At 26.0% G+C, this 15,831-nt stretch overlaps 1 protein-coding gene across 1 annotated transcript in view; it reads right to left on the reverse strand.

Annotated features, from left to right (window-relative positions):
- The window catches only part of LOC129616612 (gamma-aminobutyric acid type B receptor subunit 1), a 197,409-nt gene that overhangs the window by 113,418 nt on the left and 68,160 nt on the right, over positions 1-15,831 (reverse strand). Inside the window, exon 4 of the mRNA XM_055532246.1 lies at positions 13,785-14,001. Coding sequence (XP_055388221.1) covers positions 13,785-14,001 — 217 coding nt within the window. The remainder of the gene's footprint in view (positions 1-13,784; positions 14,002-15,831) is intronic.

A 15,831-nucleotide genomic window follows, 5' to 3' on the forward strand; every position in this document is an offset into this window, starting at 1 on the left:
TATGCTGATAATTTAGGTAGAGTTTCTGTTATAAAATTAAGTAATTTTTAGTAGAATTTTATTTATTTGATTCCGTTGGGGAATAACTCCGTATTAGTTTAGTTTTAACTATTTAAAGTTCAGGGAAAGTTGAATATAAAGAAGTTTGAGCGAAACGTTTGTATTTTATCAAGAACCTTAAACTCAGCTAAAATTTGTGTGTTGTTCTTGCAGAAATATTTTCTTGTTTCATATGAGAGAGCATTATTTCGTACAGATTTTATATGAAAACTTAAGATAATTTATGAAATTTCATATCATTATCATCCTGCTTTAATATTTTCTAACTCAATTACAAAACTCAACAAATAGCACTGTTTAGTTAGTGTGAAAACTAAGTAAGCATACAAGAAATGACAAGGAAATGGTTGTATAAAAGTACAATTATCTTAATAACAAATATGCAAAATCCTTTTTTTTTACAATTGTATTTGTAGATATACAAGTTCATATAGTTTATGTGTAAATACTATAGTGAAAATAAATTCACATATTTTAATGTTTTCCTCACGGTTATTTAAATTTAATGATAAAAAACAACAAAACACATGAATGAATATTTTGTTAAGATGCGAATGAACTTCACCACAACTATTGTTATAATATTATTTTAAGTGTTATACTTGATAATAAGTATGTGTAGTTAAATATAAATTGTAGCAAAAACAAATTGTGTTAAAGTAATGGTATATAAGAAATGAAAATCGATTGGATACAAATATATATTATGAATCTAGAGTGATAGAGAGATAGAGAGAAAGAGAGAGTGTTACGTAAAAAGCTCTGCGGATTGGAATATCTTTTCTATAGCACAAATTCTCAATAAAATATTTAAATTCTTAAAAATATTTAAAACTAGATTTATATAGGGTGATTTATGAAGGGAAATAAACTATACTTGGTTTATTTAAGAACAATGTCTTCTTTCATGAGAAATTTCAAAAATACTCAAAATATAATTTGAAAATTAGAGCATTCTATAACACAACGCACTTGAGTCATTTCTGAAACACTCATTTATTTATCCATTCTCATATAACTATATATGGTATATTAAACTTAAATTATGACTATACATACTGTTATATACATAATATAAAAGAAACCGTATAAGGATAAATGATTTTAAAAAAATTTTATTTCATATAATATGTAAATATTATAACTGTCTGTATGTTAATAGTATATGGTGTCGCGCATTCTGACAGTATAATAAAATATAAAGTTGGACCAAACCATGATGTGTAAAGTAGCACATTTCTCTTTAAACCAACATACTTTTATTCATAAACCAAAATATATCAAATATTGCATATATTAAGGATGAGTGAAAATGAAAGAAGCATTAACATAATGGTGAATTCAAGGGTTAATTGCGCGAGTTAAGAAAAATAATTATACTTTTTGATGGCATGGCATTTTCTGTTACCTTTTTCTTTTTACAGAAATTTGGAAAGTTTTCGAAATATAAGGTGCCGAAAATTCAAATTTTACAAATTTTGGAAAGCGAAATAAGTTATCAGAGTTTAATTAAAAGTGGCCATCTTGTTTTTATAATGATTAACTATGCTGTCTGTTAGCCGAAGAATATCGTTACATTTCGTTCGCTTTCAGAATTTGACAAATGTTTGTAGTTTCTTGATAATTTGTAGGGGGCGGGGAATATGGAAAAATTTTTCTGTTTTGCATCCTAAAAAACAGACACACGAACGAGCGGACACATACATTTTTTCTGCGAAAAGTGCTAAAAAATATAAAATGGAAAAGAAGACAAAAACAATTCTTATTCATTTTCTTTGAATTTTCTATAAGAGACTATGAGATATTATTTAAGTTATCTATCCCACGATAATTTGCACACATAACATCGTATATTATTGCATACATGTAGGATGCCATAAGATAAAAATAATATTACAACAAGTTATCATATATAAATAAATTTAATATTATGTTAAATATATTCGTATTTTGATATACATATGAATGTAGGTATCGTATGCATCTCTACATAATATTTCTGTCTGCTTAGAGGTTATTGTTCTCGTAAACAATTCCTATATTTGTATATTATATAGACATTAAGTGATTGTGGCATGATAATAACATTTATATATTCGTTCTTGTTTGCTGCTATGAAGCAATACATAATAGTATTTGATATTTCCTCCCCCTACATTACAGACTTAAAACTTGAAATATAAGTGTGCAACAAAGTAATTTTTATTTGATAACAAACTTTTCATATTAAAATAATTAAATAAGAAATTGCCCACTGAAGTTTTCTTGTTTTTTGTTTAAGGATATGGGTGATTTAATGGAATGAAAAGTTGTTTTATCGTAATTGTATAATAAATAGTTGTAAAGTACTGCAATGCAAGTCGAATGTAGTACTGAATGTAGGTTATTCTGGCAAAAATTATCAGTATTACTAATCTGGGCCCTATATTAAATGTACTTCAGACAAGTGATTTTGCAGAACTGGAAAATTTAACTGTGACTGCATTTGTCGACGATACAGTAATATTGACAGTTCGATCTAATTTTGAAGAATCGAATATCTAGGAGTGACTTTGGATGTCAATCTCAGATAGAAAGAACATGTAAAGAAATAACACTTGTCAAAAAAATACAAACTTTTCAGAACAAATGAAATATATTTCGTAATATGGTGGTTGCTCCCTGTACTGTCAATATGCGCTATATTGACATTCATACGCATTCTCCGCAGTGAGTAATAAAATAAAAGCTGTGCTACATGAAGCATAGGGCGCGTTTGTATTTTGCTTTAAAAAATTGTATTTTACTTTGAACAAAAGCTTTATGACAAGTAAAATTATATTAATTTTCCAATCAATATTCAATATTAAATATGCGTATGGTGTTAAATAAAAGTGTTATACTTAATTGTATATGTACCCACACATTCAATATAATTTTTGTATCGGATTTAAAGAAAGCATACTTCTTAAAATGTCAATGAATCTCCATAAAAATTGATCTCACATCAAAAGTATTCTTTTATAATTATACAAGTGTAGGTGTTTAATAAGAATTTCTTGTTTTTTCTTGTTACAGGTGTATACAACTATAGAAATTTTATTGACGTAATTATTATTGTAAAAATGATTTTCGGGAAAATTATTTTTATTCATTAATGCGAAAAGGAAATTTTCTATTAATTTATAAAATTATTATTCGCATATTTTTTTATTAAATATAGAAAAAATCTTTAATTTAAATTTGATATAAGAAATTTAACATTATGGTTTTGAATGAAACGAATTTTAATAAGTAATATCATATATTTCAGTCTTGTGTCAATTTCTATGTTTCTCTGATAATGATTACCATATTAGACTGTAGATTGCTGAAGAGTGATATAGGCAAAGTAACTTATACGTTCGAGCAACCGTAGACAGCCATGGCTTATTCTAGGCCTCCCTCATCACTCTTATAGTACAGTAGTCGGAAGTAAATAACGAGATATATCTCAAGGAGTTGGATCTGAGTTCCATACTCACCAGATCACGTACACAACTCCAAACTAACTTGGAGGATGTAACCTGAACCGAATGGAAATAATCGCTATATATTTCGATAGTCTCGAGCCAATTCGAAACAAAACTATTTTAAGATGTCACGCATACGATATATTTGGTAACTTTAACTTTTCTCTACAATATCTTTATCGTAGTCTCATGACAGTTTCTACTTCCTCTCCTTTTCTCTCTTTTTTTAGATAGCTCCCTTTCCTAAAAAATTTTAATTTTTAAAAATGTTAAAACTTCCTTTTTAACATTTTAAATTTATGTAATGCATGGCTAAGTATATACATACATAATAATTACGAAGGCGTTTACTAAATACACGAAGTACATCTACATCTATAATTAATATAAATGATACAAACAACGAAATTAATAAGTCAAATTTAAAATTATGAGAGAAGGGGGAGGGGAAGTCAACACAGCTTGAAAAAAATATAAAGAAAAACTTATTTAAAAGTCAACTCTATTCAAGTATTAATTAAAATCATAAATTATATTGTAATATTATTCCCCTTACAGCAGTTTTTATTATATACATTTTTTAAATATTTTGTATATAGATTTTTATTTAAGAAAACTTTTTCTTTTTTTATATAATAATTTGACGTTGAAAACATAATAATGTATGGGTTTAAACTTTATTATACGATTAGAGAAAGAGAATTAATGAAAATTGATACTTTGAACGAAAAATTATGAGAGCGATTTATACACAATGCTTCGAATATTTGTGTTCTGAAATTTACACTTTCGGAAAATTCTTACTTACGTTCTCTCTTTGAGCTCTCCATTTCAAAACTTACAGAGAGAGACAAAAATAGTTTTTTGTCGAAAAAGGGGAATTTAATTAAGTTTATTCCTTTCAACAATAAAGAACAATGTAGTAATGACCTGGTCTTTAAATCACCTACATAATATTACGTTTTAAGCACTTAACAGGTTAATAATTTTGCTATAAAAATAGCCGGTACTTTGTTAAAATAGATGCGGAGGGACGCTGAGAGCTCACAGTCTGTAAGTAAAAGAAAATTGAATTTAAACCAATCTTTCAATGAATTTCAACGTAGCTTCCTGTGAACCACAAGATATACCTTTCTGTACTCATTTAGACCGCTGGTTTTCGAACTAATATTAAAATTTCCTATTTAATGTTTAGTGCGAACTCTTTTGTATAAGGATAGAAAATTTAAAAGCAAAATTAATTCTTTATTTTTTTGTTTTAAAGGCTAAATTTTCACTTTATTTTTTATTTATTTGTATATTATTTTTATAGTTTTTATTGTTATAAAATATGTTTTATTCTTTTTTACGATAATATGCTTTCGGTTCAAATGCTAAAAAAGAGAACAATATTTTTTCTATTTTTAATTAATAAAAAAAAATGAAAGAAAAGAGAAAAAATAAGAAATTCTTGATTGTTGATATGTTGAAAATTTTAAGAACTGGAAAGAGTGTTATTCGAGAGAGATAAAATATTGTGAAAGTGTTAAGACAGGAATTTGATTTATAAGTATTCTTTGTAATTTTATTTGACAATGAGTTAAAAATTAAACAAGATTAATCGATTTTCATAAAATATAGTGTTAGTTAAATAAATTATTTAACTTTTTTTTTCAATAGGAACGAATCTTAACCGAATAAGTTAGTCAAAACAGTAATTTAGTATGCTCATTGAACTCTCCAGTAACCACAATGGAAACTGTTTTATTCTCTTGTAATATTTTCTTAGAAGAAAATTTATACCCCTCTCAATTATTTTAAATATAAAATTCAAATTAAGAAAAAAATAGATAAAGACGGTTTTGGTTCTTAATCTGTAAAACATTCAAGATTTAGCGTTTAAAATATATGTAATTTTCAATAGAAATAATTAAATATATCGCCATTATTAGTATATCGTTGTAGAGTAAACCAAATAGAAAACGAACGGGCTGTACTGTACTGTAAATATTGCCAAAAGAGAGAAAAAGAACAAAAAAAATTAATATTAGAGCGAACACCAAAGTTTCTCTAATATGTTTTTTTTTTGTTTTCTTATTCTCTTATCGTTTGTTTTCTTGTTTTTTTATGTCCCTCCGAGCTTAAAAAATTATATTTTTCCAATTTATTTTCTCTCATTGTTATTGTTTTTTTCTGCTCTTCGTTCTTTTAATTTTTTTTTTCGTTCTTTACCGTTATTGTTTTACTTTCTCATTTCCTGTTTCTTTATCGTTTTTTGTTCTTTCTTATTCTTATTTCTTTTTCTTTCTTATTGTTTTTCTTTCGTTTTAAGCAATATTTTCTATCAAATGTTCGTACTTTTTCTTGTTTTTATTTTTGTTATACTTGATACGTTGTCGTATGTAAAGAAGAAAACTGTAATATTTACGCACAAATAATTTTTGAATATATTTTTTTAAGTAAATTGAAGCCGAAAGGTTTTCAGTGTTCAAAAAAAATTTAAATTTGCTTTTTCATTTTGTTGGCGAATTGAATTTTTAGTTTTTGGTGGAGCCCTACGCGTACCGTAATACATACTTTACGTATACTTTTGCTTTTTTGCTCGAATCGGGTATAATATAGTACCCTTACCTACTAGTTTTGTTGTTTGATTTTTTTGCTTTTGAAAATTAAAAAATTCTTTTGAATAAAATTAAAATTTTCATTTTTTTTTGTTGTTATTTTAGCTTTGCTTTTTATACCCTGCACTTCGTGAAGGGTATATTAACTTTGGTATGGAGTTTGTAACTACTTGAAGGAGTCATCTGCGGTATGGACATATATATATATTCTTGCTCAGCGTAAAATTCTGCGTCGATTTAGACATGTCCGTCTGTCCGTCCGTCCGTCCGTCCGTCCGTCCGTCCGTTAGCACGATAACTCAAAAACGAATAATGCAATCGACACCAAACTTTCACAAGCTTTTTCTTTTGTGCCAAGGACGAGCCCTATTGTTATTGGACTAATTCGGACAACGGGTTCGGGTAGCTGCCATATAACTCAAAGAGTTTATTTTAAATATTTCAAAAACTAATAAAGCTATAAATATAAAATTTTGTATACGTTTGTCCAATTATATTCTATACATGGTCTAAAAATTATTATGGGATAGCTGCACCGGTTCGGGTCGCTGCCATACAACTCCAACAGCAAATTTTTTATATTCGGAAAAATAATAAAGCCAGATTCATGAAACTTGGTAGTCATGTGTCCAATTATAGGCCAGATATATTTCTGAAGTTTTGGTCGAATTGCTTGACAGGTTCGAGTAGCTCCCATACAAGTCTAAAAGCTTATTTTAAATATTTTGAAAAATAATAAAGTCAGATTCATGAGCTTTGGCAGTCGTGTGTCCAATTATAGGTCAGACATATTTCTAAAGTTTTGGTGGGATTGCTTGACAGGTTCGAGTAGCTCCCATACAAGTCTAAAAGCTTATTCTTAATATTTGGAAAAATAATAAAGTCAGATTTATGAAACTTGGCAGTTGTGTGTCCGATTATAGATTAGATACATTTCTGAAGTTTTAGAGGAATTGCTTGACAGATTCGGGTGGCTGCCATATAACTCCAATAGCGAATTTTTAATATTCGGCAAAATAATAAAGTGAAATTCATGAAACTTGGCAGTCATGTGTCCAATTCTAAGTCAAATATATTTCTGAAGCTTTAGAGAAATTGCTTGACAGGTTCGGGTACCTGCCATACAACTCCAAAAGCTAACTTAAAATATTTGGAAAAATAATAAAGTCAGATTCATGAAACTTGGCAGTTATTTGTCGAGTTATAGGTCAGTTGTATTTCTGAAGTTTTGGTGGAATTGCTTGACAGTTCGAGTAGCTCCCATACAAGTCTAAAAGCTTATTTTAAATATTTGGAAAAATAATAAAGTCAGATTCAAGAGACTTGGCAGTCGTGTGTCCAATTATATGTCAGACATATTTCTGAAGTTTTGATGGAATTGCTTGACAGGTTCGAGCAGCTCCCATACAAGTCCAAAAGCTTATTCTAAATATTTGGAAAAATAATAAAGTCAGATTCATGAAACTTGGCAGTCGGATGTCCAATTATAGGTCAGACATATCCGTGAAGTTTCTATAGAATGATTTCACAGGTTCGAGTAATTGCTACACAATAACGAAAGGTGCAGGGTATAATTCAATCAGTTTATACCGACTGAAACGTTTTTACTTGTTTTGTTTTGAAATGGTAATTTGAGTCGAAATTTAAGAGAATGAAAATAACTCATTACATTTGTATATGTGCCATTAAAAAATCAAGCAAAGTTAATTTATTGTATTTACAGCTGTGTGGCTTTTTTTTCATTTCTTTTTGTTTTCTTTTATAAATCTAATTTTTAGAAAATATTTTAGGCTTTTTTTTTTGTTTCTTGTTTTCTTTTTAAATATTTTAATTTATTTTACTTTTTTCTTGTGTTTTTCTTATAAAAATATAGAATTCAAGGCGAAGTAGTTTGAGATTGAATTTGATGTGTGATATGATGAAATTCTTGTTGCAATGTTTTGGTTTTTAAATTGGAATTAGATCATAGTTTTATACAGGTGGAGAAACTGTGTAGAGTATTTCGCTAGAGCAACCGCTCGAAATCCCTTCTCATGAAAATAAATAAATTATGTTCTTATGAATACCAACAAATTAATAAATTCTTTATTAAAATCTACGTTATTATTTGGATGCTAATTAAAAATATAGCATTTCTAATATAGCGTTTTAATTTCCAATGTAGTATTCATTAGAGATTCTATATTATGGAGAAAAAATAATATAAAATATTAGTGAAAAATTCTCATTATTTTGTACCCTCCTATTATCCTCTCCGACAACGCTAATTGAATTAAATGAATCGGAGAAAATTCCAAATTAACTTAAAAAATAATTGTGTTAATTTCTTCCGCTAGACGGCTCAAATATATACAATAATTTTAAGAAAAATATTCCTTATAAAAATGTCCGTTAAAGTATTTACTTTGCATATTGAACAAACCTTCACTTTGTATATTGAACAAACCATTCTTTCTAGGCTGAACAAACTATTACTTTTGTATAGAATTTCAATTAATTAGGTATTAATATAGTTTCATCTCTCGCATAATCGGCGTTAATTTATTATTGTTTTATCATTGCGCACAAAAATCCAGTCAAAATTTTGTGTTAAAAATTTGTTAGTTTCTTTTAATTAGCGTATTTTCAAATACTACTCTTTTAGGAATTCTTTTTTAAATAAAAGAAATAATAAATTTCTGAAAATTAGTAAAGAACAATCATTTATTGTTCAAAAATTTTAATCAAATTGTATTTTGAATATTTCATTTTAATTTTTCAGCTTTATAATACTATTTTATAAGTGTGGATCCTTAAACCAATGAACACCTACAACAACATCTTAAAGGAACATGTTTATTGTATCAAATATCAAATTTCAATTCGCAAAATCTATTAAAATTTATTGGATTGAAAAAGAATCTACAGTAAGATACATATACATATATTAAAATTTCATACTGATCTTTAATTTTATAATTTCAATTTTTTTTTTATATCACTAACACCCTGGCTACCTTGTTATTTTTCTACAAGATTTTTCTTCCAGGACGGCAAAAAATAAAAAGGATTCTAATTTTCTTTTCTTGATTGAAAAATTATTTTTTTTTAATTTTCACTTTTATTGTTAATCCAATATAGTATGTATATATTATATGTAGCAGCAAATATTTATGCATTTGTATACTACATTTCATAGGAATGCCTCAAGCTGCTATTGTACATTGAAATATTATATTATATAAGAAAAATCAAGAAAACACAAAAAATATGGTTTTAAAATAATTTATTTAGAAGAAAATGAAGAGGCGAACGAGTATTTCAAAGTTTCCATTACAATATAAAAATATTTACATTTTTACATAAAAAATTTTTTTTGAGTAAAAGTGAGAGATTAATTTTGATTAGGATATCATTGGTAACCTTTAAATAAAAGAAAAGTTCTGAGAAATAGGAAAATTTATGAGAATATTTTTATTTCTTTCAGTGCTTTTCTACAGTTTTTTTTTTAATTTCTTATAAAATCTTGTCATATTTAATAATTTGTTAAGCTTAGATTTAATAAGAAAATAAAAAACAAAAATTTGATATTATTAGAATTGAAATGTTTGGTTTTAAGAAATAAAAAATTTTAATTTTAATTTCTTGAACTTTAGGGTTTTTTTTAATAAATTTTAATTTTTCTTTTTTAGATAAAAAAAAAATTTCTGGAAGGATATATACACAGAAAATTTTTAGAAGGATTTTAATATCTAAATATTACATGATTGATGAAGGTCAGTAATTCTGTTTAATATACTTAAAAAAATATTATAAAAGAATTATTATTAGATAAAATTGCTAAGTACTTAAAAGAATTCACAAATTTTTAAAAACCTTGTTAAGCACCTATTTCATTGGATTTTTTTTGTTTTTTTTTTTGTTTTTAAATTGTAATTATGGTTGGATTATTTCGGTTGGAATTATTAAAGTTTTTAATTTTTATACTTACACGTTCTAAATTAAGTAATAAACTTTTTAAAGTTTTATTAAAAGCACCATATCTGTTCCATTTTAGGAGCATTTTAGTGGATATAGAGGGTTTTTAATGAAATTTTAAACGGATTTTAAACAATAATTACCGCTTATTATTCAATCGAATTTTATTTTTAAACATTAGAATACGAATTAATGTCTAATAATGCATAAGTGATATTAAGGCACAGCAAGTCTAGATTTCAAAGCAAATAATAGAAAACTTTCTAAAACTTCATACCTTGTTTTACATGTATACTGTACATGGCGAAAAGAGCCTTGGATGAAAAGTTAACAATTTAATTCAATTATATAACTCGTCAGTCATAAATTATTGTAATAGACAAGAAAAATAGAAAGAGGATATTTTAACGAGAGGACTATTTTTTGTTCTGATTCTCCCAAATGAACTCTTCCTACATCTTCATTTATTTCTAACTTCTATCAGATTGTTTCTGCCGGTCAGTTGAAAGTTAACGCTCAAACATAAATTGGGAAATAAAATAAGGAAAACAAAAAAGGACACAAAACCAAAAGGAAAGGACAAATGAAGTAATTGAACATAAAAATTTTCGTTTTAAGAATGTTAAAAGGGTCATCAATGAAGGAAAAATATAAAACAAAAATTCTCAACTTGCAAATAGGATATGAGACGAGTTTTAAGGGAAGAGAAAATTAATACAAGGAAGAAAATTTCATCATCGATTTGCCTTGTTTTATTTTTATTTTTTTTTTTTGAAAAAAAAAAAAACAAGGTTACGGACCAAAAAGTTTTTCTCTATACATCCGTTTGCAGGCGCAAAAATCAGAAGAAGAAAAACAAGACCGAAATAGACCATCAGAGAGAACGCAAAGACCATAATAATACTTTTTTTTGCCTCTTTCATACTATTATTTTCTTTTTCACTCATATACGAGCATATTATCCAAAAACCTCTAAGGTATTCTTATTTTGCCTTTATTTTTTTTTTTGTTTTTTGAAAATTATGCCCAGAATAAAGTTTTAGTTTAAATGAGAACGCTCATAAAATATTCAATTGAAATAACTTTCACGAGGTCTTATGTCTTATTTCTAGGCTGTACAACAATTATATATGAAGCTATATGTATACGTGCATTTTATATGACCATAATGATATTAGCATACAAACATAAAGTAGAAAAAACTTTTATAATAATTTAACCTTTATAAAAGTAGCAGTTGAAAATTTAGATATCGCAGTTAACAACGTTTAAGTGCATACATATAAGTAGATACACAATTTAATTTGATTTTATTATGTATTTATCTAGGTCATTAGGAAAATTAACTAATTAAAATAACATTATTTTCTAAATATTACAATTAACAATTTTATGAATTTTAATATATTCATCATATGATTTATTTTATTCATCTTTTTATTTTATGTAATGCATATAGTAATTTAGAGAAATAATCATCAAACAAAAGAATATTCACCAAAAATAATTTATTCACCATACTAAATTTATTGAACATACTGAACTTATTCACCATACTGAGTTTATTCACCGTTTTATATTCAATTCATCAAAAATTGCCAAAAAAATCTCATTTGACTGTCGAAAATTTCAAAAAAAATTTCTGTATTAAACAAAAATGTGGAGGACAAAGTGTTGTATGCGTGTTAATGGTTCATTTACTACCATTCCGGACCCCATAATAAAATATGAGAATAATGAAAACTCTGGTAGCGGTCATCATATAAACTGTGTGGAGGATAATGGAGGAGCGAGAGGGAAACAAAATATAAACATTAAATAGAAAATTCTTTTAGTATAGTAAAATACATTTAAGATGCCCAAAAGGTCTCATTCTCATTTTCACTCTAAAAAAAATTTTTATTATTCATTTATATTTTTAGTTAGTTATTCGTTTTCCATTTACCTGTTCAAGTAAGAACATACACCTATACATAAATTGTATAAAGTATAAATGCGTTTTAAGTTCAGTTTTTTTTTTTTTCATTTTACCATTTTGGTACTTTTACAGATGTTTCATTGGTAATTAAAATAAATTTTACCCGATACGGTAAGGATAATATTATTTTTCTTTTTTGTTACTTTGTTACTTACATGAGTAACTTTTTGTTTTTCTTTTGAAATGTATGTGCAAACACACATTCATGTAAGTAAAAATATTTTAATTGGTAGGATAAAAATTGTTACTATTTACAAAATAATAATTACAAATTAAGTAAAATTTTTTTTTTTTTATGTAGGACAAGAATAAGAAGAAGATGACGAAGGAGGAGTTGGTACCCATATATCCTAGTATAGGCTATATGCGATATGTTGATATTTTTTTCTCACATACAAGAATATTAATGTAAGTAAAAATGTTAAGTGTTTTAGAAGGGGTTAAATGAAACGAAAATGCTCTCTTTTTTACTCTGTATAGTGCACATTTACACATAGATTTTATTATAAATACTTAATAAAGTAAAAGAGAACGTGTATGTGAATTTTGAACTGATCATTATTTTAATATTACCTAGATATTTTCATGTAAATATATAATATTTATATTCAAAATCATATTATTATAATTTTGCGTGTTATAATAATTATAGAACGTGAACATTTTCACTAATATCAGTTAATATTCAATTTGAGAAAAGTTTCATGTCGGAAAATATTGGAAAAATTAATTGAATTTTTCGAATATTTTTCTTTTCTCTTTTCGTTCTTAGTAGAATTTCTTTTATGGGCGGCCTAATCAACATTGTACACATATGTCCTTACATAGAGAATAATGAATATTCCACAGAAATTATATTAAATTTTCATTGAATATTCTGTTATAAGAGTCCAAAAAAAAAAATAAGTAGAAACTTAAGTTAATTTTTGGTAGTTAATTTACATAATAAATTGGAAAATTGTTATAAATAAAATACAGAATGACAGTTATTTTCATGAAAAACTTATAAAAAACTTTTCAACATCTCATTAGAGAACACTTTTTATTTTTATTTTTTAAATTCTGTAAAGGTTGAGGAGATTAGTAGAGAATTGAAAGCCTTTTGCTCTTTCATGGATAAAGAAAAAATTCAAAATTAGAATAAGGTCATACCAGTTTTGATGTGTTAAGAGGATATAATTGAGGATAGAATACTGTAAAGGATGGGATCAATTTAAAAAAAAAGAAAGAATTTCAATTAATAATTAATTATGTAATTTGTGTGAAACCACTCAAACCATGAACTTAAGTCATGGTCATGTTAACCATTATTGTAGAGCTTCGGAAGAAGGGAAAACTTGGAGAATACAGGAGCTGAAGAGGTATTATTGACGATTCTCAACATAGCGAATATAATTCTAGAAAGAGTTAATCGTAAAATTGAGGAGCAGCAGAAAAGAACTGCAGGGTGTATAGAAACCAGCCAAATACTCTGGAGCAGATCAAATGCAAATGAATTGGTATTAGCTGGAAAAACATGGGCAGACATAAAAATATTGGCTCAAAATAGAGTTTGAAAGAGAGGCGTTCTGAGGCTAATATGAACTAATATAAGTTGAATTCAGTATAGTAATATTAGAAATAGACAATGGTAAAATAAACTATTATATTATAGTAAAAGTATATGAAATCAAAAATAATGATCCATGTTATACTTACCAATAAAAAACCAAACATGTTGATGACCAAATAATTTCTGTTTAAACATTTCACATAAAACACGACGAGCAGCTACAACATAAAAAAGACCTACAATTATTCTAGCATCTTGACGACGTAAATTTCTAACAGCATCAGCTGGATCGGATAGAAATGATTGTCTAGTTACTATTTCGATGCCAGCTTCCATGCATCGATTTTCAAGATCTTCAACTGTCTATAAATTAAAAGAAATATGAAAGAAAATTGTTAATGAATTTAATTTATTAAAAATAAGAACGTAAAAATTTAATTAATTTAAAAAATTAATATTAATATTCTAAAAAATTTTTTAGGAATGTTTTTGGAAGTGGATTCGGAGTTTAAAGATTCTTTAAAATGCAAAATTTTACAGTTATAATAAATTTAGAGGTTGAAATCGAATTTGAAGTACAAAACCAGAAGAGCTGGAGTCAGGATCGGAAAATATTGAGGAGATTTAACACAGTTTGGGCATAAAATTATGCCGAAATATATAAAAACCCAAAGAAAATTAGTGACAAATTTAAAAATTGAAAATTTGTTTGTATAAGGACCACAATTTTATGGTATTTTTCTTAAATTTTCCATTATCCGAAACAATTTAATTTTAAATCTCAAATTTAATTTTTTTTAAGTATATTGAAAATATTCTAAAATAAATCTTTTTAGTTATAATTTATTTATAGCTACTACGCTATATTAAAATATTTTATTTTACATTCTACAATAGAAAAAAAAATTCATTTGAAATGAATAAATTATAAGAATAATGTAAAAATCAATGAAGGTTAAAATTAGAATATTTTATTAAAAGAACTAAACTCAATATTACAACACTTTATAATTCACTAATGTGAAATAATTTTAATACTCTTACATATATAGATATGTATGGGTTTGTGTTTTACCTTATATTTCGATTTGTGTTACAAAGTAGTGCTGAGGATAATTTAAATATGTTTAGGTATATAGGAAGCTATTAAAAAGTAAAAGTTTTCATAATATTTTATGTAGAAAACACATCAGCAGCCCCATTTGCCTTTATAAAATATAACATAATTTTAATGATTCTACATGATATTCGAACGTGTTGTATACAGAGTATCTCTTTGTAATATAGGTCTTTCACCCGGAGAAGAAGGAAATGGTAGAAGGAATGGTGCCTGTATAAAATATTTAAAACTCTCAAAATTATGTAGAAATTTTTATTCTTTTTACACTTTTACATGTAGAAAATTTTACATTTCATGCGATAATCAGGCAAAACACATTTGAAAAACATGTGGAATAGTTTTCTAAACGGATCTTTGCTTACGCATACAATAGTGATTCACTGTTCTGGTTTATTGTAATCTCATTTTTGGCAATTAACAGTGCGACAATATCCGAATATATAACTAACATTTTGGTAAAATTTTTCATTATTACTAAGCTTCTTTTATTACTAAGTTTTTCCTAAAACCCTTTTAATTTAATTCCAATACATATGGGACCAAAATGTGTGAGATGGAAACACCTTAAATTAATAGTTTTTCTTTCATTTAATTTCAAAAGAATTTGTCTAACTTGATTTTTAGATAACTGTAAATTTATATAGTACACAGAAAAAAATAATAATTTTTTATAAAAAATTTTCATAAAATTACATATAGAATTCTTACATATAAAAATACATTTGCACATATTATATATAATATTGCGTTATATACGAGTATGATGTGATTATGATTAATGAAATGGATCTAATATTATTATTATTCCTTTAGGAACTAATGCTGATATGCTATTATTTTTGATTGAATTACATAAGTACTTATATGTTATAGGATAAGTTCATAATTTACATAGGTATTAGTATATAATGTATTGTATATAATATATGAATATAATAGTGAAAAATAATATTATGTTTATTATATAATTATTTTTTTACTTTTATAAAAAAGTATAGTGAGAAAAAATCGATTAAATAAAAATTAGTTTTGAAATGAGAGTGAAATTATAACATTATGTAAAATTAGTTTCT

This window comes from Condylostylus longicornis, unplaced genomic scaffold, assembly GCF_029603195.1.
Source record: "Condylostylus longicornis isolate FDR11 unplaced genomic scaffold, ASM2960319v2 ptg000005l, whole genome shotgun sequence".
In the NCBI taxonomy this organism is placed as follows: domain Eukaryota; kingdom Metazoa; phylum Arthropoda; class Insecta; order Diptera; family Dolichopodidae; genus Condylostylus; species Condylostylus longicornis.